Below are 24,477 nucleotides of genomic sequence, written 5' to 3' on the forward strand. Positions count from 1 at the left end.
TCTTCATCTCTCAATCTTTCTCCTTTACTATTTTATTCTCCACTCACTTAACTAACTTTTAACACAATTTCTTATAGAGTAAATGTCAATTTTGGTTCTAAACATATTATCAAAACACGAATTTGACCAAAAACATTCACTTTATGAATAACCGGTCCATAACAAATGAAAATGTCGTCGAAGTAGTGATGCACTATTTTTTAGCACTACAACTACTTGCAAGTATACAAGGCAGAAATAGTATAGCTAAAGGTCAGTACTAGGATATCGAACACAGGGAATATAAATGCAACTGTCTATCATGTACTAAGCGTCATATATTATTTAGATAAACAAGAGTTTTGGTTTAACTAGGAAAAAAAAGTAAATAAAGCAAGTAAATTAGCCAAATAGTGGAATTCCAAGGATAGTGGTTTCACAATTATGGTTACACGAAACACAGTTATAATACAGTTCATACTTCACTAGAACGAGTAACATAAGTTTTACTCATGCGGCACAAGCATAGTTACACACACTAGGGGCGTCAATCCTAGATTTGTAACTCCCAAAAGTTCCTAAGACCCTTAAAAAGTCATCACTCTCAATTAACAGTGTCGTTTTAAAAGAAGCTAATTGTAGTGTCAACTAAGCTCTTCTAACTCGCCAACCTCCTGTCACGATTATGTAGCAAGTCAATAGACCATCACAGAATGTTTCACTCAAACATGAAGCAATTATCCAATACTTAGAATAGAAACGAAGTAATGAATAATGGATGGATATATGAAGGATTGGGGTTGGAGGAGGAGCCTTGGGGGCTCCCCAATTTTGGAGGCTATGAATTGGTTAAATATCACTCATCTGGTACAGAGTCAGTGAACAGTCGTTCACCATAGCCACCACCTGATGTTCACTCATCTGATCCATCACCTCATCATATTTCTCCAGTTTTTCCAGCAACCATTCAAGCAACTCATTCAATGACAACCAGGTCAAACTCTGGAATTTTTAAGCCTAGAGTCTTCACTCTTTCTATGTCATCTCATCTGCCTAAAGCAGCTCTAGAAGCCTTACTTGTTCCTTGTTGGAAATCTGCTATGTTGAATGAATTTAATGCACTTCTTAATAATAAAACATGGACATTAACAACACTTCCTCCAAGCAAGAATCTTATAGGGTGCACTTGGGTTTTCAAGATTAAACTCCACTTGTCTGGTGTCATTGCTAGATATAAAGCTAGATTGGTTGCTCAAGGCTTCTCTCAATAACCTGTGTTTGATTTTAATGAGACTTTCAGCCCAGTTGTGAAGCCTACTACAATCAGAATCATCCTCAGTCTTGCTGTGTCTCTTGGCTGGGCAGTAACTCACCTTGATGTGAATAATGTCTTTCTTAATGGTGAGCTTAAGGAGGATGATACGGGAATATCTCTACTAATATCCCCAAATCTCTCTTATTTAGTCTAGGATTGATTTAGCATATATTTCCCATATATTATTAGGATCTTTATTTTCTTGTTCTCTAAGTCGGGGTAGTCTTATAAATAGGAGGCATTGTATTCTTCCAATTCGATCAAGAAATATCATATTTTTCCTCAACTTATCGTTTTCTTTACTTTCCGCAAAACCCTAGTTGGAGCTGATCTCGGGGAGAGCCCGGGACCTCCGTTTTATCTTTTCATCAATCGCCGATTATCGTCGGCAATTCAGCATTAGGGGAAAAGCGACGCCAGGAGATGTTCGAACGCCATCGCCGTGGAGGCCAGTGATCCACTCGACGTCGGGAATTGCTCCAGTCCGCGTATGACTTCGGCGGAAGTCACAACTCCCGATTCCGTGCGGCTCCCCATTCAATTCGACATGGATAATCTGAGATCGTCAATGAAAGCACCAGTTGTTAAGGGTGTTTTTCCCTAATGCTGAATTGCCGACGATAATCGGCGATTAATGAAAAGATAAAGCAGACGTCCCGGGCTCTCCCCGAGATTAGCTCCAACTAGGGTTTTGCGGAAAGTAAAGAAAACGATAAATTGAGGAAAAATATGATATTTCTTGATTGAATTGGAAGAATGCAATGCCTCCTATTTATAAGACTACCCCGACTTAGAGAACAAGAAAATAAATATCCTAATAATATATGAGAAATATATGCTAAATCAATCCTAGACTAAATAAGAGAGATTTGAGGATATTAGTAGAGATATTCCCGTATCAGAGGACATCTACATGAAGCAACCAGTTGGTTTTGAACAAGCGGGTCCTCGTGTGCAAACTCAACAAAGCAATCTATGGACTAAAACAAGCTTCTAGAGCATGGTTCTTCACAGTTCATTCTGTCCTGATCAAGCTTGGCTTCTCCCAATCCAAATCTTATGCTTCCATGTTCATTAGACAGAGATGTGGGGAGGTTATCTACTTGCTTATCTATGTAGATGACATGCTCATCACAGGGACTTCTCAAGACTCCATTCATAAGGTGATATCTCAGCTCAACTCTTGCTTTTCATTAAAAGATCTTGGGCAGGTGAGCTTGTTCTTGGGAGTTAAAGTTGTCAAGACTACTGATGGAGGTCTACATCTTTGTCAATCCAACTACATCAAAGATTCCCGGGGTTGTTGATTCCCGACGATGGGATCGTACGAGACGCTGATCCAGGCGTTGTACACCGCCAGCGTTTCTTTGGGGCCGTACGGATGCCGGCCTAGATCCTCCTCCTCCTCCTCGTCCGCCTCCGCCTCCGCCCTGGAGCTTCCACCGCCTCGGCCTCCTCCACCGCCTCAACCTTCTTCCGGAGTGGGATCAACGGAATAATCCTCCTGAATCTGGGATAATCCCTGCGAATACCTCGGGGCGAAGGGACGGGCGTATGTATCCACATCAAAATGGGGTGGTTGGTACCCCCGGCGTCGACGAACCGGAACCACCACCGAGGACATTGTACATGCCCCCAGTCGCCGAACGCGTTGATGTCGAACCCGCCGGAGCCGCCACCGCCACCGCCAGAGTTTTCGTCGCCGGACATTTTGTGATGAGAGGTTAGATGAAAATTGGAGAGGAAATGGAGATGGTTTGGGAAGAATAAATGTGTATTTGTGTGTGAAATAAGGATGAATTAGAAGTGTTTATAGAGTAAAAAAAATAAAAATAAAAAAATTGAAAAAAACGGTAATATTACCATTTTTATTTTTAAATTTTTTTATTTAATTCAAATTTTTTTAAAAAAATGAATTATTGCGTCAGCGTGACGATGCCCACTCGCGGGCCGACGAGTGGGCGTCACGCATGGCGCCGAAGCGCTCCACATCGCCTCGGCGCGTGGCGAGACGTCTCACCATTCGTCACGGTGGGACGGAACGTGGAACGGGCTGGGGACGAGACGGGGCGCTGCAACGTGACACGCCGCCGTCTCGTCCCTTCGTAACGGAATACGGGCACCCGCGTGACGCGTTGCGGGTGGCCTAAAAGGTCTTCTTATATCACATCGATCAAAAGGACAGTAGGCGACATAAGATTTTAGTTAAGCAACCTCATTTTTATTTTGAAAAACAAATCTTATTAATTAGGATGAAAAAAACAGTTTAACATTAAATTATACTAATTGTTCACGTAAGCATACAAACAACTTTGTAAATATTCGAGTAATCTGGATTAGGAAACAGATATGCTATTCTGTCATAAGATTCGAAAGAAGGTATGTGGTTAAGATAAAATAAAAAAAAATGTTTGTTGTCATAGCAGATACATCATCATCATCTCTTTAATTCTTTACTATAAATAATACTACTATTTGACCATCATGCCAACCAAAGTAGGAGTATCATTCAGTCACTCATTTTTATTCTCTATAATTTCTACTATTGTTTGCTTACATATTTCTAATTACAAAACATTATACATTTGTGATAAATGGCGAAATCAGATGAAGCAGAGCACCCTGTGAAGGCCTTTGGATTGGCTGCCACAGACTCTTCTGGCCATCTATCCCCCTTCAAATTCTCCAGAAGGTATTTTTCCAATCGCAATATATATATATCCTAAAATAAAATTCATTTCTTTTAAGTAATAGTACATCAATATTTTCAGGGCTACTGGCGATGAAGACGTACAGTTGAGAGTGCTGTATCGTGGGATCTGCCATTCCGATCTTCATTTCCTGAAGAACAAATGGGGCATCTCTCAGTATCCTCTCGTCCCCGGGTGAGTTTCCCTTTCTTTCTTTCTTATAAAACATTTCCTTAAGAAGGTGGGGAAGGTGAAAGTCGGAGACAAAGTTGGAGTGGGATGCATGGTCGGATCGTGTCGTTCATGCGAGAGTTGCCAAGATGATCTTGAGAATTACTGCCCCAAGTTCTTCCCCACATACAGTGCACCTTACTCTGATGGAACCATCACTTATGGTGGTTACTCTGATATCATGGTTGCCGATTAGCATTTCATCGTGTGTATCCCTGAGAACATGCCATTGGATTCCGCTGCTCCTCTGCTGTGAGCAGGAATCACCACCTACAGCCCCATGCGATACTTTGGACTAGACAAGCCCGGGATGCACATCGGAGTTGTTGGAGTTAACACTGCGTTGGAGCGGTTGGCCAAAGCTGATGTGAAGTATCGGTTTGAGATAGATGTTGCCAACACCCTCAAACATGCTTGAGCCTTTATTATTGGCTTTGGATGGAAGTTTCAATCAGTGTTGCAAATTATGACTCAAGTCATTGTCTTTTGATTTATTTCAATAGAATATACTACCTCTCTTCGTTGAAATTTACTCTTTCTTAATTCATCTATCTAGTTGCAAAAAACGATGCTAGTACTAATAAAAATAGTGTATCACTTTCACTCCACAATAGTAACATTGCTGAAAGAAAGCATAGACATGTTATTGGAATGAGTTTGACCTTGCTTACTTTGTGTTAAGATGATGCATTTGTTAGTGCATTATACCTCATTAAACCTTCAACCTCTGCATTCCTTCTCAAAAACTTTACAAATGTAAATCATTTGGTTATTTGTGATTTCTTTTGTATACTCACCCGTCCATGAAAAATAGTCTCATGTTGCTATTTTGGGATGTCCACAAAAAATAGTCTCATTTTTACAAATGAAAATTTTCTCTCATATTTTTCTCACTTTTTTCATCTCTCACATACTTTATTTACTTTCTTTTCATATCAATCTTATTTTATCTATTTTTTTTCTTTCTCTCTTACTTTACTGAGTTCTCATTAAAACTCATGCCGTCCAAAAATGAGATTATTTTTTGGACAGATGGATAATACATATTCAATAATAAAAATTAATCCATAAATAATTATTATAATTGTAATAGTTATAAATTTATTAATTAGATACTCTTATTTTATTATTTTGTTTAGTAGAAAAAGAAAACGCTCATGCAATGAAAATGTTCAGCTGAAAACGATGTGTTGGAATTGGAAATGGTTTAAGGTACCTATTCTGAAGCTTTTCGCATTGCTTATAAAATGAGTAGATAATATTATTATGTAGTTCAAAACATTTCCGATTGATGATGAAATTAGTACAGCTGAGCTGACTTTTCTTTTTCTTATTGTTCAATTCAAACTAATCATTATTCAACTCAAATAAGTCAGGTATATTGAATTAAAAGCAATCTGTCAATACTTAGATATATTTGCAGATAGTTCAATTTCAAAACTACTAGAAGAAATAGAAATTCAAGTCTATGGAGAGAATGCGCATTTGTGACTTTTATAATAGTAACAATTGGTAAATAGAATAAGTTTCGAGTAAAGAATTGCAAGAAATTGAGTTGTGTTTGTTGACCAATCACATTCATTCAAATGCCTCCGCGCTCAGCAGATACATCATCCTCTCTTCAACTCTTTTCCCTATAAATATTCTTTCAACCTTATACCAAAGTATCATTCACTCACTCATTTCATTCTCTCAATTTTCTTCATTGTTTGTTAACATAATTCAATCCCCAAAAACAATACAGTTGTGTTAAATGGCGAAATCATATGAAACAGAGCACCCTGTGAAGGCCTTTGGATTGGCAGCCACAGACTCATCTGCCCATCTCTCTCCTTTCAAATTCTCCACAAGGTGCTTTTCTTCCTGTATATCAATGCATCCTAAAATACAACTCATTTCTTTTATTCCTCCAATCGATTTTAAACTAAAACCTCAATATCCGTGGCGTATTTTTCAGGGCTACTGGCGACGAAGACGTACAGTTCAAAGTGTTGTATTGCGGGATCTGCCACTCCGATCTGAATGGGGAATCTCTCAGTATCCTCTCGTCCCCGGGTGGGTTTCCCTTTCTTTCTTTCTTTCTTTCTTTCTTATAAAACATTTTCTTAACTAATGTGAATTAAAATGACAGGCATGAGATTGTGGGAGTAGTGACTGAGGTAGTGAAGAAGGTGGAGAAGGTGAAAGTAGGAGACAAAGTTGGTGTGGGATGCATGGTCGGATCGTGTCGATCATGCGAGAGCTGCAAAGATGATCTTGAGAATTACTGCCCCAAGATCATCCCCACTTACCGTGCACCTTACTCTGATGGAACCATCACACATGGTGGTTACTCTGATATCATGGTTGCCGACGAGCATTTCATAGTTCGTATCCCTGAAAACATGCCATTGGATTCCGCTGCACCTCTGCTATGCGCAGGAATCACCCATGAGATACTTTGGACTGGACAAACCTCTTCATCTACCCAAGGCTCACGGCAAGCTTATAAAGCTTGGTGCCCCAGACAAGCCTCTTCATCTACCCATCTTTCCTCTCCTTGCAGGTTCAAAACACTTACATATACAGATTACATTGTTTCTTTCATGTGGAATTGGAATTGGATTCATATTGTTGCTGCAGGGAGAAAGATGATTTCTGGGAGTGGGATTGGAGGGATGAAAGAGACTCAAGAAATGATTGATTTCGCCGCATTGAACTAATTTCAGCCGACTACGTTAACACTGCATTGGAGCGGTTGGCCAAGGCTGATGTGAAGTATCGCGTTGTGATAGATGTTGCCAACACCCTCAAACAAGCTTGAGCCACTATTGGGCTTTAGATGGAAGTTCCAATCTGTGTTGTATGTTATTTTCGCTCATTCGTTCATATTATGGCTCATGTCGATTGTCTTTTTATTCTGTTCGTGCCTGTTTTTCAATAAAATATCTCTCTTTTTGTTGAAATTTACTCTAGCATAATAGCTTTATGCAGAATGTTGACTCATTTACCAAATGATATGGTTTAAACTCGGAGATTCATTGCACAAATATAATACTAGTAGTAGTTTGCAGGAGAAATTAAAAGCTGATTGCTTGAGAATGATTTGAAAGTGCAATCTAGGTGTGTACAAATTATAGCACTACTAATTTTGATTAGGAGTAATACTGAATGTAAACAATAAACATCATTAAAACCCAAGTTGTGGAGGCTATCTACTACATGTAAGAATGAATGACTGCCTGCTTATTTTTGGTATTACTTGCTCAATTGTATAAGCAAATCTTGGATATGAATATTAATAATGAATATATATATATAACTAGAGTGAGGGAGATTATTCATCATCTTGTTTTGAGGTCGTTGCTCTTCTTGTTGTGGATGGTGGTGGCACTCCTCATCAAGTGAGATGCTCTAGCTTGATTCATTCTGTTAAATTGACGTGATAAGAATCAAGATCTGAGTTATCTACACTATCAAACATGCGCTCATATCTGAAATTGAGTTTTACCGGTGCAGCCGCTTCTCCAAGAATCTGGCCAAGGTTGCTCGTCGAGCCATCGCCACAGTTGGAGTACGACCTACGCCGTCACCGTTACAAATCAATACTACTAAAATATGTGTAAAAAACCAATTGTCCCACATTGAAATCACGACACAAAACGTACCTACTGTAGAGATGCAGGTGGGTGCAATATAGACATTAGTTTCAGCCGACTGGGATATGATGTCCCTACATAAAGTAATATTCCAAACAATATCAAATATGTGATTCAACATTTTGATATTAAAATATTGCAAACTTAACATGGATATAGTACGAAAATATATGGATAGATATTTTAATGTCGATAATGATAGACATGTGAGGAACATGGGTTGGCCTTTGATATATTAATGGTTAATGTTGACAAATTGAAGGGATTATTGTTTGTTAAATGTCACTTCGCCTTACTTATTTTATTCTATTAGGAAATAAGCTTCATAACCTTTACTTTGCCGAGCTCGTGAAACATAAACATGTTTAAATAATCATAGTATTAAATGAGTATTATCATCGAAAAAAGTTTATGCGATTGACCCACTGTAAAATAAGAGTTCTATTTACCATTTCGATCCGTCAACAATAAGAGTCATGTTTCACTTTTATCATAAATAGTAAATAGGACTCACGATCTATCAACTTATTCCACTCACATTTTAATATAATATTAATATATATATATAGAGGCTCATATTCAACCTAATTTATACAACTCACTTTTCTTTACCTTTTCTTAAAACTGGTATTCTAACCAAATAGGACTTTTATTGCGAGATGGAAGGAGTACTATGTGTACAAGTTAGAACATATATCTCGGATTTGAGAATTGCCTTTAAATTTATATTCGTTTGCCTATAAAAGAAAATAGAAAATTGATCTCCCAAGAAATGGGATTGAATTGGGTACCTTAAATTGGGGGTGGCATCATTGAGGTCGTAGAGAAATCCGGCGGCGGCAGGAGGGCGGAAAGCAGGCGGCGCAACCACAAGTAGGCTAGGATTCTGATCACAAGCTGAATATTCCCATTTCTTCTTCTGTAACTGCAAACAAATCTATATGAGTCTCCAATCTGAATCATAAAAAAAATGAAATTGAAAGAGTGGGAAAACACACATCGGAGAAATTGAGGGAAGAACTTGTACTGAGAGACAAAGATATCTCAACACCTCCAGCTGGAAAATCAAGAATTAATATGTTAATTTAATTCAATAAAATCCAGTAAATTAATTGCATAATAATTTGTAAAGTACCTGTATCTAAGATTGGATTCTTGAGATTCCCCTGCTCCAATTTGTACTTGGGAGAATTCAAACCCAGAAAGTCTATCTCCATGATTTAGAAATTTGGAAGAAGGAAGTGAGAGAGAAATGAGAAGATAGAAAATGAGAAATACAAATATTAATAATGGACATATTACGGCTTGTCTAGACACTAGAGAGGCAATGAATGGCTATCTTTTATCAAAGCGAAAAACACGTGCTGAGATGAATCAATGAATATGATAAAAAAGATAAAGAAGCACCACATAAACTGAACCACGTGAAACTTTGCCACATTCATATTTGACGTTTCCACTACAACTCTTCCTCTTCAAAAAGAAATCGACCAATTGTACAAGTTAGTACAATCTTTGATGTAATACAAATAATATTATACTCCCTCAGTTCCATAGTAATAGAGTCATTTTGTCATTTTTGTACGTTCTATAGTAATAGAGTCATTTCCTTTTTTAATAAAAGTCAATACATTTTTCCACACCTACTTTATTCTCTCGCTTATTTTTTTTTGTCTTCGTCTCTCTACCTTTTTCATTTTCCATTTTATTCTCCTTTTACTTAATTCACCCAACACAACTTTTTTTAATCTCCGTGCCGAACAGAAACGCCTTCATTACTATGAAACGAAGGGAGTACAATGTTGCGAAATAGAATAACTCAAAAATCAAAACTATCACTAACTTTATTTTGATAAAATATAGTCAAATTGGATTGAGAAGAGAAAATAAAATAAAACAAACACAATTATTAGTATTATATTTCCTTTATGGGGTAAGGGTATTATGGTCCGAACAAAGTCTCAAAAAATGTGAACGGTTTAAGTTTAGGGACTTCCGATAATATTTTTTAGAGACGGTGAATATGCGACCTACAAAGTTCAGATTGTATTTATGTAATTCACCTAAAGAAAAGCAATTAGATTGTATTTATGTAATTCACTTAAAGAAAAGCAATTATTCCATGACTTTGCGATAATGCAAGGCGTGGCAATGTACATACATTTTCATTTATTAAGGCACCCAATAATTCTCAAACTCTCTATAAGTGAGGGATGATGTGATAGGAAGCATCGAATTCAACTGAAATTTGAAAATAGCTGTTGGCTTTTATAAACAACACGTTTAAATTGTTAAAATAGTCTATAATTCATATTCGCCAGTGTTTTCAATGTGCAAGTGGAATCTTAATCTAGAAAGATTAGAAATATTTGAAAAGTTGGAATTGATAGTAAGTGGTAGTCAACTTACTCTGTAATTATATCTGTAATTATACCAGATTGATTAGGCGTGTCTACGATTCAAAAGTAGCACTCCTACTAGTTATTTAAATTTCACCTTAATTTTATATCTCCTTCGTAATCCTTTGTTTCCTACCTATAGTATATGAGTATGATATTATAAAAATATTATAATAAAATATAGGTTAGTGATTTAGAGAAATAATGTCACTATGCCATAATGCCCCTATGTCACTTTGCCGTAAACTAATTTAAATATAGATTAATATATCCTTATGTTATTTTAGTAGCATGCAATTAAGTATAGTTCTAGTTTAGAGGATTTAAAAATCTGACAACCATTTTTCGGTTTTTCCTATTACACCTCAATCACAATGATGTAATAATTATTGATGTTTTTTTAAAGTCGAGAAAGAGAAGACCATTAGTTTTGGGCCAATAATTTTTATTATTGGGCTGGCATTTTGGTTAGGTATACTTATACATAATGAATATCCAATCCAGATTTCTTTGTTTTCATGCAATTTTCAACTTTTGAAACAAATTACAATTTGGGTTAAAACTAGTACGTAGCAGGCTTGATAGTATTCGAAATTCCGAATTATATAGAAATTTGCAAACTAGCATACTAGCAATTGTGGAATATAATCATATATTATAAAACTAGTACTGTTTCTTATGTAAATAGCAGTTAATAAATTTATTGAAAAATGGATGAATATAATTTAAGAAATCATATATAGTTATACATTGATATTTTTCCAAAAAATTAAGGAATAATTCAACTTTAAGTAATTTAAATAATAGTAGTATTTCAATCAAGACCGATTAATTATATAGTGGTAATAATAAAGTTGAATTCTTCGACATTGAAGATTTCTGAGTTTTTTCTTTAATAAAATTCATAAGACAAATTTGTGAGGTAGAATGGGAAAAGAGCAAATGAATGAAATTTTTATTAGAAATGAGCCACTCATCCCTTAATACATACTTTTATAGATGAGCTAGGATCATCACCAAGCCGATGTGGGATAAGATATTAAGAATTTTAACACGCCCCCTCACGTGTGGGCCGGAATGACTAAGAATTTTAACATGCCCCCTCATGTGTGGGCCGGAATGACACATCGGATTTCCATCACGTGGGTAGGCAAGAGAAGAGGTAAAGAGATAAAATTCATCATCGACTTGGACCCGCTCTGATACCATATTAGAAATTGGCTACTCACCCCTTAAAAGGCCTTATAAGAGGGTGGGTTATCCATACTTTTATAGATGAGCTAGGATCATTACCAAGCCGATGTGAGACAAGATATTAAGAATTTTAATACTTTTAATTGAATATATCCAGTGAGAAAGTATTTAAAGGGTTTGCTTTCCATTGTCTTCTTTTTTTCAACTACTAAGACATTTATAAAGCAAACACTTTTATTTAATAAAATGTTAATTATTTCAAGTAGAACCCATAAAACAGCTAGCTCCTAGCGGAATCCAGCTAAAATATGGTTAAAGCTTTCAAAGACGTTAACCCGCGTAAAAATCAACGATTAAGTAATAAACAAAAAGATTAGCATTAATATCATGTTGGAATAGGAAGATAAAATCAGATAATAAAATAGAAATATATTCTTTCCTTATTTGTGTACTAATATATCTACATAAGAAGGATGGAATATGCAAAAACTTTTCCTATAATAAATAGTGTGAGGTCATATTTAGAGTGTTTCTATAATTTGTTTATCTAGTTGGAATTAGGGTAATATATATTTCCATATGTCAAAAAATTATTAGTGTGACATATCAAATAGGATTGTCACCTTAGTATTTCTTGAGTAGGGAATTTTTTCTGCATTTTTTCAATTCAATATTTATTTCCCCATTTCAAGTTCTATTTTTAGCATGTCGCACGCCAAACGAAACATTACTCCAAAATCTCAACTCTAAAGTTAAACTTGGATGCTACTCAAAATCAATAACTTTTAAGAAACATACATTTTGATTGATTCCAAAACTTAGATAGCAGTCATTTATTGAAAACAAATCTTTAATCGGTTGGATTGTACAATCCCAGAATAGCTACTTCTAACTATATCAAATTATACTAGGAAATCTTCTCAGCAAAATAAAATACTATATGACTACAAAGTATAACATGCGATGACATGCTAACAAAATCAAATTTTGTCATGTTTATAAAAAAAAATAAAAGGGGCTAATTAGGAGTGGTCCGGTCCCCAAATGAAATAACAAAAATTACAATACAATGAAGAGAAAATGTGTATATAAGGAGAGAAAAAAAGGAATAAAAATGTGAGAAATTGACAAGTGATATGAATTTATGTGTGTGATAAGGAAGATGAGAGGATATTGGGAGGGCAGAGGAGGTGAATGTGGGCCGGTTGTCCGGGTAAGGGCATCTCCAACCATCCCCAAAAACCCAAATTTGCAGTTGAAAACACCTCCAACCATACTCCAAAACCCATCCCAAAATGTCCTTTTTTTGCGTTTTTGAACAGTGTTACTCCAAAGATGGAGTAGCTCTGTAGCAAACGCAAATTATTTTCTATAATTGCAAATAAATCCCTCTTGTTGTGAGATATACCTGATTTATGGAGAAGGAAGAACCTATTTGTTGAAGAAGATGAACCAGACGCGAAGAAGACGATGCCTTTTTTTAGGTTTTTATTTGTAGGTGGTCAAATGGGCTTTGGGCTGATAATTTTAGTAAATAAAAGTAAAGCCTAATGAATTAATTTGACTGGAAATGAGTATATTTGAGATTAGTAATTGGAGATTAGCGATATTATTTTATTTTATATAAATTATTAGTATTGACTATTTATTTTGTATGATTTGTGAAATTATATTAAATATTATAATACAATTGAATGCATAATATATTTAATATATATATATATATATATATATATATATATAAATTATAAATAATTGTATCAAATTAAATAATAGTACAATATTTAGTAATAAAAGTACTCCTATTACATAACACGTCCTAAAAATGGAAATTACGTTACAACGACATAAAACTAAAATAAAGACAAACGACATATTACAATAACAAATATGAAAAACATAATCTAATAATCCGGTAAACCAGAACCAGAACTTGAATTTTGAATTTTAGCTACTTTTTATGTGTTGATCATTTGTGGGAAAATTTCTCAAATACGCAATCTTGAATTTTAGCTACTTTTTATGTGTTGTCCTATGTTTTATATAATCATGATCTCTTTGAATGTATTTTAATTATGTCTTTGAATGTATTTTCACTTATGTTTGAATGTTATTATAGTAAGTTTGATGCATTATAATTTGAAGTTAGTGTATATTTTATTAAATGCATAATATATTTAATATATATATATATATATAAAAATATATTATTATAAATAATTGTATCAAAATTATTTAATTATATTTGGAAAATTATTGACAAAATATTGTGGGTGAATGTGTAATTTAAATAAATATGTAGTTAAGATTGAAAAAGTAAAAAAAGTAGGTGAATATGGAATATTCTTTTGGGTTTTGGGTTTGGTGTAAATGGTTGGAGTAGAATTACTGTTTGATGTGACAGAACTGGAAAAATGGGTTTGAGTTTGGTGTAAATGGTTGGAGATGGCCTAAGGAAGGGTGCAATCTGCAGCATCTTAACCATATCCCATTCCACATTCTCACTCACTACTTCCTCGTCCAACACTTTTGAGGTCCAGTCCTGTTTCACCACAGACCTCACCCTCCTCGGCAGATCCACCCCTTACTTCCCCGTCACCAGCTCCAACACCACCACTCCGAAGCTGTACACATCCGCCTTCTGCGACACTCTGTGTGGGTCCGTCACCTCTGCCGCCCTGTACCCTGTCACTCGATTATTGGGGGTCGCGCCCCCCCAAGCTGTGCAAGGCCAGTGTCTGAGACACGGGCCTCGTACTACTCCGTGAGGATGATGTTGGACGACTTGATGTTGCCGTGTGGGACGCGGCTGTCCCCTGTGAGTGGATGTACGATATCCCTCGCGCCGCGCCCAGCGCGATCGCGGCGCGAGTCTCCCATTTCAGGGCTCCTGCAAAGAAAACAATTATTCAAATGATTGACTTATTATAATATTAAACCAATGTGCAGTTGAGTTGATGATTCTAACATAAACTAACCATTCAGGAGTGCAGACAAGCTCCCCATGTGCAGGAAATCGTAGACCACAAGCTTTTCATCCCGATCGAAGTAGTAAGCCCTTAGAGGGACAAGATTCAGATGTTCCATCCTCCCAATCTCTTCCATCTTCCCTCTCAGCTCCATCTCCCCCATCTTCACGTCTCTCAGGCGCTTCACCACCACGGAAATGCCCGTTTCCAGCACCGCCTTGTACGACGTCCCGAACGTCCCCTTCCCCAAAACCTCCGCAGAAGCTCTCAGCAACTCCTCCAAATCAAAATTCCCCTGTCTTCCCAAAAAAACACTAATCCCTTATCCTTCCCCTTTTTCTCCGTCGCCGCCGCCTCCGCATTTTCAACTTCTTTCTCTTCTCCATCACCAGTCACCATTCTACACAAACAGAAAATCAGGAATGAGATTAAAAAGAAGCCGATCACGGACGCGATCACGATGCCGGCAATCGCCCCGCCAGAGAGCTTCTTCTTTCCCTTCTCATCGCCGCATGAATCGAGAGGGGCCCCACAGAGTGAGTTCCCGGCGAATGAGGCTTTCGGCTTTCCAGCGAGCCCGCCCGGAATCCGGCCGGTGAGGTTGTTATCGGAAACATCGAATTGAATCAAAGCTGGCAAGTTCAATTCAGGAATTTCACCCGAGAAACGGTTGTTTTGCAGAAACAGCGTTCCCAAACGGGTCAAGTTGCTGAACGCCGGCGAAATCTGGCCGGAGAAATTGTTGTCCCAAATTCACGCGCACGAGCGATTTGACGGAGAAAAGGGAGCGCGGGATGACGCCGGTGAAGAAGTTGTTCTGCATACAGAGATTGCGGAGGGAGGAGAAGGCGTCCGGCGGGAGGGGGCCGGAGGGGGAGTTGTAGCGGAGGCTGAGCGTCTGGAGACGGGTGAGGTTGGAGATGGTGTTGGGAGGGAGGCGGCCGGAGAGGCCCATCCCGGGGAGGCGGAGCTCCACGACGGAGGACTTGTCCGGCGAGCAGATCACGCCGCCCACTGCCCTGTCGGAAGCGATGTCCGACGTGGCGGAGGGAATAATAACAAGGAGCGCCAGGAAAAGGTGTAGGAAATTCAAGAGCACCATTTTTCAAAACTTAGCCAAGTCAACAAAGTTTCAGGTGGTGTATGCAATTCTTCATGTCTCAAAACTTACTTTCACAAATGAAGAGAGGGATTGAGAGATAGAGAGAGTAGTGAATGAATCGTGTACCTAATAAAATACATTGAAAACATTTAAATACGAGTATATTTACCAACTTTAACATATTTATTCCCTTTGTGATTTTATACTATTTCAAATGGGCATTAGTTAGGTCAAAGGAAATTCTCATCATAGAATATATATGGAATATGTATCTCATGGTAATTTATACTGTATATTGGTTTTTTTATCTCCTATGTAGAGATGCCCACCGGTTCCGGTTCCGGCGGTTAACCGCCGAATCGGAACCGGCGGTTCCAGTTCCGAACCGGAACCGTGGCCATTTTCCCGAACCGGAACCGTCGGAATTCGGGTCGCGGTCCGGTTCAGGTTCAAAATATTTCGAACCGGAACCGTCACCGAACCGGCGGTTCCGGACGGTTCGGAACCGGCGGTTAACCGGCGGAACCACCGGTTCGGGCGCGTATATCAAGGCATGGGGATGGGGCCGACGGCGGCAGCTTTTTAGCTGAAAAACCGGCGGTTTTTGGGACGTGAACCGGCGGTTAACCGCCGGTTCAGTGGTATCCGGTTGTGGCGCGAGACACGAGGAGACATTGCGCAGCTTTTGCATATGGTTTCGTTGACCGAACCGGCGGTTTTGTCCCGGAAACCGGCGGTTTTGCCCGGAAACCGGCGGTTCCGGCGGTTTTCCGCCAAAAACCGCCGGTTTTCCGAAAATTCAAAAAAAAATTTTTTTTTCAAATTTCGAATTCGAATTCTTCCATTTTCCCCCCCATTTTTATCTATAAATACCCCCCTCTATCCTCATTTACATTCACCTCACTCTTGTGTTAATAAGAGTTTCTCTCTTCAATCTCCCAATTCTCTCACTTTGTCTCCAATTTCTCATTTGTGCTATTGTGCTTCCATTTAATTACGCAAGTGCTACTCTTATTACGCATTGTTATACACTTATACTTGTTCCGTAGTTCTATAAGTTGTCTTCCTTTCTCAATTGCTAAAACAAAAAAATATATATTATTTCATATTTCTACATTTCTACATAGCAATATGTCTTCATCCCGAGAAGGTCGTGTTAATAAGGGAAAGGGAAAGGCCAAGAGGCCATCTCGGAGATCCGTTATTGATGAAATTTCTCAAATGAACATGGATGAGTGGCAGGTTAATATTTATTATCTACTAATTTAATTAATTTTGAATTACATTACATTATTGTTCATAATTTTATTTTGTATTTACAATACAAATATTATTTTGTAGGCTCGAGAAGAGCAAGATGTGGCACATGCTATTGCTCTCTCTCGCTCTCAATACCAAGGCGATGCTTATGTTGGTACCGGTAGTGGTGCTCCCGGTCGCGGTGCCTATTCACAACAAAGTCCAACCCCTATGAATGTTGATGAAGACGATGATGATGATGACGACGAGGAAAAGGGGGAGGAGGTAGAAGAGGTTCAAGAAATGCCACCCCCACCACCACCAAGGAGTCGGCGTGGTGACCGTGGTCGTAGTCGTGGTCGAGGACAACCTCCTCAACCTCTTAGACCAGCTGAAAGGTCTTTAACCTCAAACATCATGGTGAAACATTTCAAGAAGGTACAAGATAGTAACGATCCTATAAGTGTATTGCAACTATTGCGAAAACGTATACACATTCCGAAGGGGTGGAGGATACGGTACATTTACCCGTCACATGGAGAAAGCGCATCCGGTCGAGTTTGGTATCGCTCCAACCCAAACTCAACTCAACTTTCAACATGGAGTCGGGACCGGGAGTGGGACGGGTTCATCCCAAACATCAGGTACGTGTAGCAATACTCTTTTGAAATATGATCACAAAAATGCTCTTAATGTGATGTCTAGATTTGCCGTTATGAACATTTTCCATTCAATGCTTTTGATAACGATGCTTTTGAGTCGAGTATGCGGCAAGTTTATAATGCCGCTGCAAGAAAATTGAGTCGAACTTCAATGACTCGAGCCGTTGTTCGACAATGCATGGAAAAGAAGGCGCAATTAGGTACGTTTATTATTAACTTAGGGCATAAAGTTTCTATTTGTTCTGATGTGTGGACTGATTGTTTTTGTAAAAATTCGTATAAAGGCATCACTGTGCATTTCGTTGATCACAGTTGGACTTTAAACAAACGTTTGATTGCATTTCGGGAATTTCCCGCACCACACACTGCACAAGCAATTGCTCAATTGATCGTTCAAGTTTTGAATGAATTTCAATTGATCAATAAAATTTTTTCAATTGGTTTTGACAATGCTAGCGCTAACACTGCTAGCATAGATGAACTAATCAGTGCATGTTCTTCTGTTATTGATGGCAAATATTTTCATGTGCGATGTATTGCCCATATTTTGAATTTGTGTGTTCAAGATGCGATCGATTTGTGGCAAAAGTATGTTGATCCTATTAGAACTGATGTGAAGTTGATTCATAACAAAGCTCCTATTGGTAGAGCTTGGAAGAGATATTGTCATAGTAAGCAATGCAGGTACACCAACTTTCGTTTGGATGTTTCAACTCGTTGGAACTCGACATATGATATGTTGGAGTCGACTTTGAACCACATTGAGTATTTATGTGATTTTTTTAGAAGTTGTCCTCATGTTCCTTCTGATTTGATTTTGATATCCGCTTGTTGGGACCACAGCATGGATTTATTTCGATTATTCCGCGCTTTCAAAAATGCCACTGTTGAGTTATCCGGTGTTTATTATCCTACTTCTGTGCGCGTTTTGGAGCATTGCATGTATGTGGCAATTGGTTTTAAAACTTGTGTGAAAAATACTCAATTCATTGAGTTGAGGGCAATTTTATTTTATATGGTTGAAAAGTGGTTAAAATATTTTTCGCGTATTCCAAATGTGTTTTTGATTGCAAAATGCTTGGATCCAAAGTGGAAGTTGCATGGTGTTTATAAAATTTTAGACATGTACTATGGTTGTTTGCACGATTTGGATTTTTCTCAACTCCGCGAAATGGGCTTGACAAGAGGAGAATGCTTCGAACTAAGTATTCCGGATGTTGATGAAATCAAACTAAGGTTAGATAGTGCACTTCGTGCTCTCTATGCGGAATATGAAATGCGCTACAACACCGCTCACCAGGTACATGCTCCTCCTAGTCCTTCCACATTTGATTTTGGTGGCGGGGAGTTTAGCAATGTCATGATTGATCCAGACGTAGTATCACAATTGCAAGATCTATACGGTACTACAACCAATAGGACTAGAGCGACTAGTGAGTTAGATATATATTTGGAATCGCGCTCTATTTTTCAAGATGCGGGTCCTCCTATGCAACAAATTGACATCCTTAATTGGTGGGGAACACATGACAAAGAGTTTCCGATACTATCCATCATGGCTAAGGAGATTTTCGCCGTTCCCGCTTCCACCGTCGCCGTTGAGCAAGCTTTTAGTGTCGGTGGTTGTGTCCTAGACGATAAAAGGAGCAATCTCTCCGCCAAGAACATGGAAGCCACTATGCTACTTGATGATTGGGCAAAGGCGGACATGAGAGCACAAGAGCCGGATTTCGACTTCCGTGTAGAGAGTGATGGTGAAGAATTTTCCTCCGATGGTGATGACGAGGTCAGAAGCGAGAGCACTCAACAATAGCAATGACGGGGGACGATGAACGGCGAGCACGGCCGACCAAATAGGTAATCAAGGTAAGAGAACTACGTGGGCTTTGATTCCTCAATAAAATTGTGGATACGTAGGCACCTCAACTTAAATTTGAAAAGTTTAACTTCGAAAGTTTAAGTTGAGCTCAAGTCCTTTTCAATTATTTTTTTTCCCCTCCATTTCCTGTTTTTTTATTTACGTTCCGAGTCCGACGACACTTGTAAATTATATTACATTGTTGTATCACTGTATGTATTGTAATTGTAATGTATCGTTGTTGCGGCTAAGTTGTACTTGAAGATCATTAAAATATATTCCCCATTTGATAAATATCTTATTGGTGAAAAAGTGGGTATCTTTGGGGCAGATGGTACTGGAACACAAATTTATATATGGAATCTGGATGAATGAGGATCAGATTATAGTTTAAAATGGGAGGCTGGGTTCATTGGCAGCCAGTTAACCCAGCTTCCCATTTTAAACTATAATCTGATCCTCATTCATCCAGATTTCATATATAAATTTGTGTTCCAGTACCATCTGCCCCAAAGATACCCACTTTTTCACCAATAAGATACTTATCAAATGGGGAATATATTTTAATGATCTTCAAGTACAACTTAGCCGCATCCTGAATGATCTATGAAAATTCTTCTCGGAATCAACCCTTTTTTCTTGCAAAATGTTGCCCATTTTCTAAGCAAACACATATCAGCACGCCATATACACATTGCTGCATTTGTTCTGATTTTTTCCATGCTAGATGCTTGAATAATGTTCTGACTATGTGTCTTCGAGATGCATTGATTGCTTTGGAAGATCAAATTGCCCCTATTAGAAATGCAGCAATGTGTATATGGCGTGCTGATATGTGTTTGCTTAGAAAATGGGCAACATTTTGCAAGGAAAAAGGGTTGATCCCAAGGTAAGAGAACTACGTGTGCTTTGATTCCTCAATAAAATTGTGGATATGTAGGCAACTCAACTTAAATTTGAAAAGTTTAACTTTGAAAGTTTAAGTTGATCCCAAGCCCTTTTCAATTTTTCCTTTTTCCCCCCCATTTCATGTTTTTTTTATTTACCTTCCGAGTCCGACGAGGCGACGACACTTGTAAATTATATTACATTGTTGTATGTTGTTGTATTGTATACTTATGTATTGTAAATTGTAATGTATCGTTGTCCGTTACAACTCAAAATCAATAAAATTTATTTCATTTTCTCTTTATTCGTCTTATTTGTGCTTGAATTATGCATTGTCTTGTTCCGATTTGTTGTATAAAGCCAAATTTCAAATTAAAAAAAAAATATTTGAACCGCGAAACCGCCGGTTCGAAAACCGGAACCGCCAAAACCGCCGGAAAACCTGCGGTTCCGAACCGGAACCGGAACCGCCGGTTTTCGAACCGGAACCGGAACCGTGAAATAGCCTCACGGTCTGGTTCCGGTTCCGCCTCTGCCAAAACCGGAACCGGCGGTTCCGGTTCGGAACCGCCGGTTTTCGAACCGTGTCGGAACCGCCGGTTTTCGAACCGTGGGCAACACTACTCCTATGTATTCATTCCTATGGCGGACTTGAGCATAGTGCGGTCTTTTTCTTTGGCTTTTTTATATTTTGATTATAACTCTGATTAGGTAATTTGTCTAATAAATAACACCCTACAACAACACTTTCTTTCTGATGTTTTCCAACCAACTAATTTGCAAAATCAAGAAATGTTGTTGGAAAATTCATCAGTGATAGCAACAGCATTGATGTATTCTATACAAGTATAACTGAATATTGATATTGAAAGAGATAAGAAAAGAATAAAAATGGTAATTGTTGGTATTTGTTAAATACTTATCATAATACTCTCTTTGTTCATAATCTTTCTGCCATAATGAGTTATGTACTTGGTTGAATTAGTTGTTAGAATGTGTTGTTATTGGAATACCGAATACAGATACTATTTTTTTATTTAGTTTAAAGATTAGGAAGTTTTTATAATATATGAGATGAATCGGAAAAAATTGCTACAAACAAACGGGGGCGGACACAGTATAGGACAGGGTAGGGCTTAAGCCCTTACCAAAACAATTTTTTTTTGGTTTTCTCTACTTAAATATTTTTAAAAATTTTCAAAAATTGTCTTAAGCCCTTACTATGTGAATGCTTTAGAAGACTAAATTACTAAAAACTGAATGATTAGTGGGGCTGAACTTAACCTGAAAATAAGAAAAATTGCAGGAATAGACCAAAACAATGGCGGACGCTAAACCGTGAAGAAGAAGAAGAAGACTAATTCATTAAACATGAATATAATAGTATTATTTAAAACTCTATAATAATATGACGAGTTATTTTCATAAAATGGCGTGCTACTTTAAAATGAGCCTTGTTTGCGGTAGTATTAATATACTAGTAGTACTACACAATTTCAATTTTCTTCATCTTTCTTTTTATTTTTAATTCAATGATATGGAGTAAAAATTTACGAAATACTCTTTACTATTTTTTACAATTCATTATTAGTTAAATGGTAGTAACATTTTAATTTAGTTACTTTTATCTGTAAAATATTCATGTATTTTTAGTTGTTGTGTTTGTTAATTTTTTAGTTGTTGTGTCGGTGAATTTTTGCATTTGATTAGTATTATATTTTGTTCCCGAAAAATAGGCTAATTTTGAAATGGTATGTGCTTTAATGTGTAGTTGATAAAGTAAGAGAGAGAAAAAAATGATAGGAGTATTGTTACGGACTTACAGGGAATGAGACATATCCTATTAAAAAGAAAAAAAGTTTCCTTATTTAGATATGATCTCATTTTAAAAAACGATCAAAACATGTTACTCCATTTTAAAGGATGGATAAAGTGAAATTTACATATAGTGCAGCCCCCTACTGAAAAAAATTTATGCGTCCGCCCCTGCAAACAAATAATGGATGGACCGAGTAATATTGGATTATTTATGTATATAAACGCTATCGAAAGTTTTCGAAATAGTAGTAAGATAGGATAGACTTTTTAGAATGGATAATTTAAATCAAAATTATTGATAGTACTCCATATGACCAATCAAAGTACACGTATTCGTCCAATAATGCAAATATTTTTTTTTTCATTTAATCAAAACCTACAAAGTGTATTGATACGAATAATAAATTAATATGTAGTAGAAATAAGTTAATTAATGGAGTGCGTAAAAGAGTAGGATTATGTGAATAATAATTGGAAATGAAAAGTAATGGTGATAAACATGTCCGTGTGAAAAACAAAGCTTGCAAATTTGAGAAAAAAAAAACGTTACACGTATTTAGGATTCTCACATTGCAAAGTGAAATGTACCATGATTTTGTTTTAATCTCCGAAAATTTGTAGATTTTAAAGTGATATCTTACTATAATATTTATAATTAAACCGAATCAATAACATAAAATGCGAAGATTAAATTTCGAGATTATATATGATGACAATAATGAGTGTGCATATGTTGATGTATTCATAATTCATACGTCTAATTGAATATAGTTTTCATTTTTCCGATTTCCTGATCATGAAATATCTTCAAATAATAGACACTATGACTTAAAAATAGCAGGTTTTATTTAATTAATATAAATGTGATTGTTGGGATATAAAAGTAATCAACTGACAAAATCAGCAGGTTTTCTGGTTCCTTGTTTGATTGCTTGATTTCTTTGGACGAAGAGGAACGGCTGTAAACATGGTGGCTGTCCTTTTCGTCACTCACATGTTATTTGACAGGTCACTCATCACATACATGTGCTTGTTCTGGCCGGCAAGCTCGCCCCGACTCATTGGAGGGGATGCGCGCCGTCGGTTGATTTCATGCCTTTCTTCCCCAGACAGCGTGTTATGCGGTCGCTCATGGTCTTATGGCATCCCCCTGATGCACCTTGGGTGAAGCTGAACACTGACGGTGCCTTCTCTACATTGACACTGGAGGCGGGGGAAGGAGGATTGGTTCGTGGATCTGATGGAGGTCTTCTACGGGCCTTCTGTGCTCCGGTTGCTACATCATCGAGCTTTGAAGCAGAGCTTTTGGCTCTGATTCGGGGTTTAGGGATGGCTGTGGAGTTTTCTACTCACATTTGGATAGAGCTGGACTCAGCGGCTCTGGTTAGTTTATTGTCAGCTGGACATCTTGGCTCCGCAGATTTTAGACATCATATGGCTTTGATCCGGAGCATGACATCTCAACGGCACGTTCGCTTCTCACACATCTACAGGGAAGGGAACCTGACTGCCGACTTTCTGGCAGGTAGGGGGGTCCAGACCCCTGCCCTTACATACTTTGATCCAATCTCTGCGCCTCGGTACCTAAAGGCGCTAGTTAGGATGGACCTGCTGGGATATCCTAACTCCCGCTTCCGACATAGAGACGTGGATTGATCTTGAGCTCATGATGGTTTACCTTTCTTTATATTCATCGCTTCCTTTTGTTTATTTGACACTTCTTTTCATCTTGATATTGGCACTTCTTTTCATGTTGATAGCATGGAGGATCCCAGCTTGTGGGACCTCTGATTTATATTTTCATGTTCTTATTTTGGATCTTAGTCACTTTTGGGTTAAGATCATGTTGTCGGAACATTATATTTTGATCTTATGTACAGGTTGTGGGTCCGCCTAAACCCCCGCCCACAAAGGGCGTCTTTGTTTTAAAAAAAATCACAGTAATTCTCACTAAGTACTTCTAATCAAATTGATAGTTACGCTTTCCAAAACTAAAAATCATAATTACTTGGACTCATTAGGAAATTCGATTTGATAGCGTTAGTAAAGAATGAATAACCAACCCCCAAAAAAAGGAGTGAATAATAAAAGTAATTAAAAATATGGCTAATCCACTGAAATCCAACAAGATAAACTCAAAAATAAAAGTTCAACAAACATTATTTGCTTAAAATAACAGCCACCAGCCTGACCGGTACAATATTATGAGAAATTGGTACACATTTCTTTACTTTTTTTAGTAGGTGTCAAAATCACAACATTGAAGTCATCCAAAATATCAAAATTCAACTCATGAATCTCCTTTTGTTTTTTATCAATCTCTTATGGTTACAACTCAAAATTACTGGCAAATGCCTTTCAACGTCAAGTAGAGATGGCGAAAGTAGGCCCAGCACAATAGGCTGGCCCAGGCCTGGTTGGGCCAAATTTTAGACACGGTGAGATTGCAGCCTAGCCCAGTGCAGAATGGCGAAAAGCCTGATGGATTTGGACTG

At 37.6% G+C, this 24,477-nt stretch overlaps 2 protein-coding genes and 3 pseudogenes across 2 annotated transcripts; 3 read left to right on the plus strand and 2 right to left on the minus strand.

Annotated features, from left to right (window-relative positions):
• Positions 1-3,888: 3,888 nt before the first annotated feature.
• LOC121786854 lies at positions 3,889-4,633 on the plus strand (annotated as a pseudogene).
• A 1,282-nt stretch (positions 4,634-5,915) lies between these two features.
• Positions 5,916-7,120, plus strand: LOC121786994 (annotated as a pseudogene).
• A 200-nt stretch (positions 7,121-7,320) lies between these two features.
• On the minus strand, positions 7,321-9,154 carry LOC121785830. Its single transcript, XM_042184287.1, has 6 exons — positions 8,989-9,154; positions 8,852-8,910; positions 8,645-8,778; positions 7,863-7,927; positions 7,706-7,775; positions 7,321-7,623 (listed from the first exon to the last, which is right to left on the minus strand). The coding sequence occupies exons 1-6, from the start codon at positions 9,068-9,070 to the stop codon at positions 7,539-7,541; spliced, it is 495 nt and encodes a 164-aa protein (XP_042040221.1). The 5' UTR covers positions 9,071-9,154; the 3' UTR covers positions 7,321-7,538.
• Positions 9,155-13,758: 4,604 nt separating this feature from the next.
• On the minus strand, positions 13,759-15,671 carry LOC121786268 (annotated as a pseudogene).
• A 7,430-nt stretch (positions 15,672-23,101) lies between these two features.
• On the plus strand, positions 23,102-23,638 carry LOC121786855. Its single transcript, XM_042185463.1, has one exon. The coding sequence runs from the start codon at positions 23,102-23,104 to the stop codon at positions 23,636-23,638; it is 537 nt and encodes a 178-aa protein (XP_042041397.1).
• The last annotated feature ends 839 nt before the right edge of the window (positions 23,639-24,477 follow it).

The sequence above is a fragment of the Salvia splendens genome, chromosome 22 (genome assembly GCF_004379255.2).
Source record: "Salvia splendens isolate huo1 chromosome 22, SspV2, whole genome shotgun sequence".
NCBI lineage: Eukaryota > Viridiplantae > Streptophyta > Magnoliopsida > Lamiales > Lamiaceae > Salvia > Salvia splendens.

Coding starts and splice junctions, on each gene's coding strand:
- LOC121785830 (XM_042184287.1), bottom strand. CDS start 9,070: ATGGAGATAGACTTTCTGGGTTTGAATTCTCCCAAGTACAAATTGGAG. Junction 8,779..8,851: donor CTTCCCTCAATTTCTCCGAT/GTGTGTTTTCCC, acceptor ATTTGTTTGCAG/TTACAGAAGAAGAAATGGGA. Junction 7,928..8,644: donor GATGCCACCCCCAATTTAAG/GTACCCAATTCA, acceptor TACTTTATGTAG/GGACATCATATCCCAGTCGG.
- LOC121786855 (XM_042185463.1), top strand. CDS start 23,102: ATGCGGTCGCTCATGGTCTTATGGCATCCCCCTGATGCACCTTGGGTG.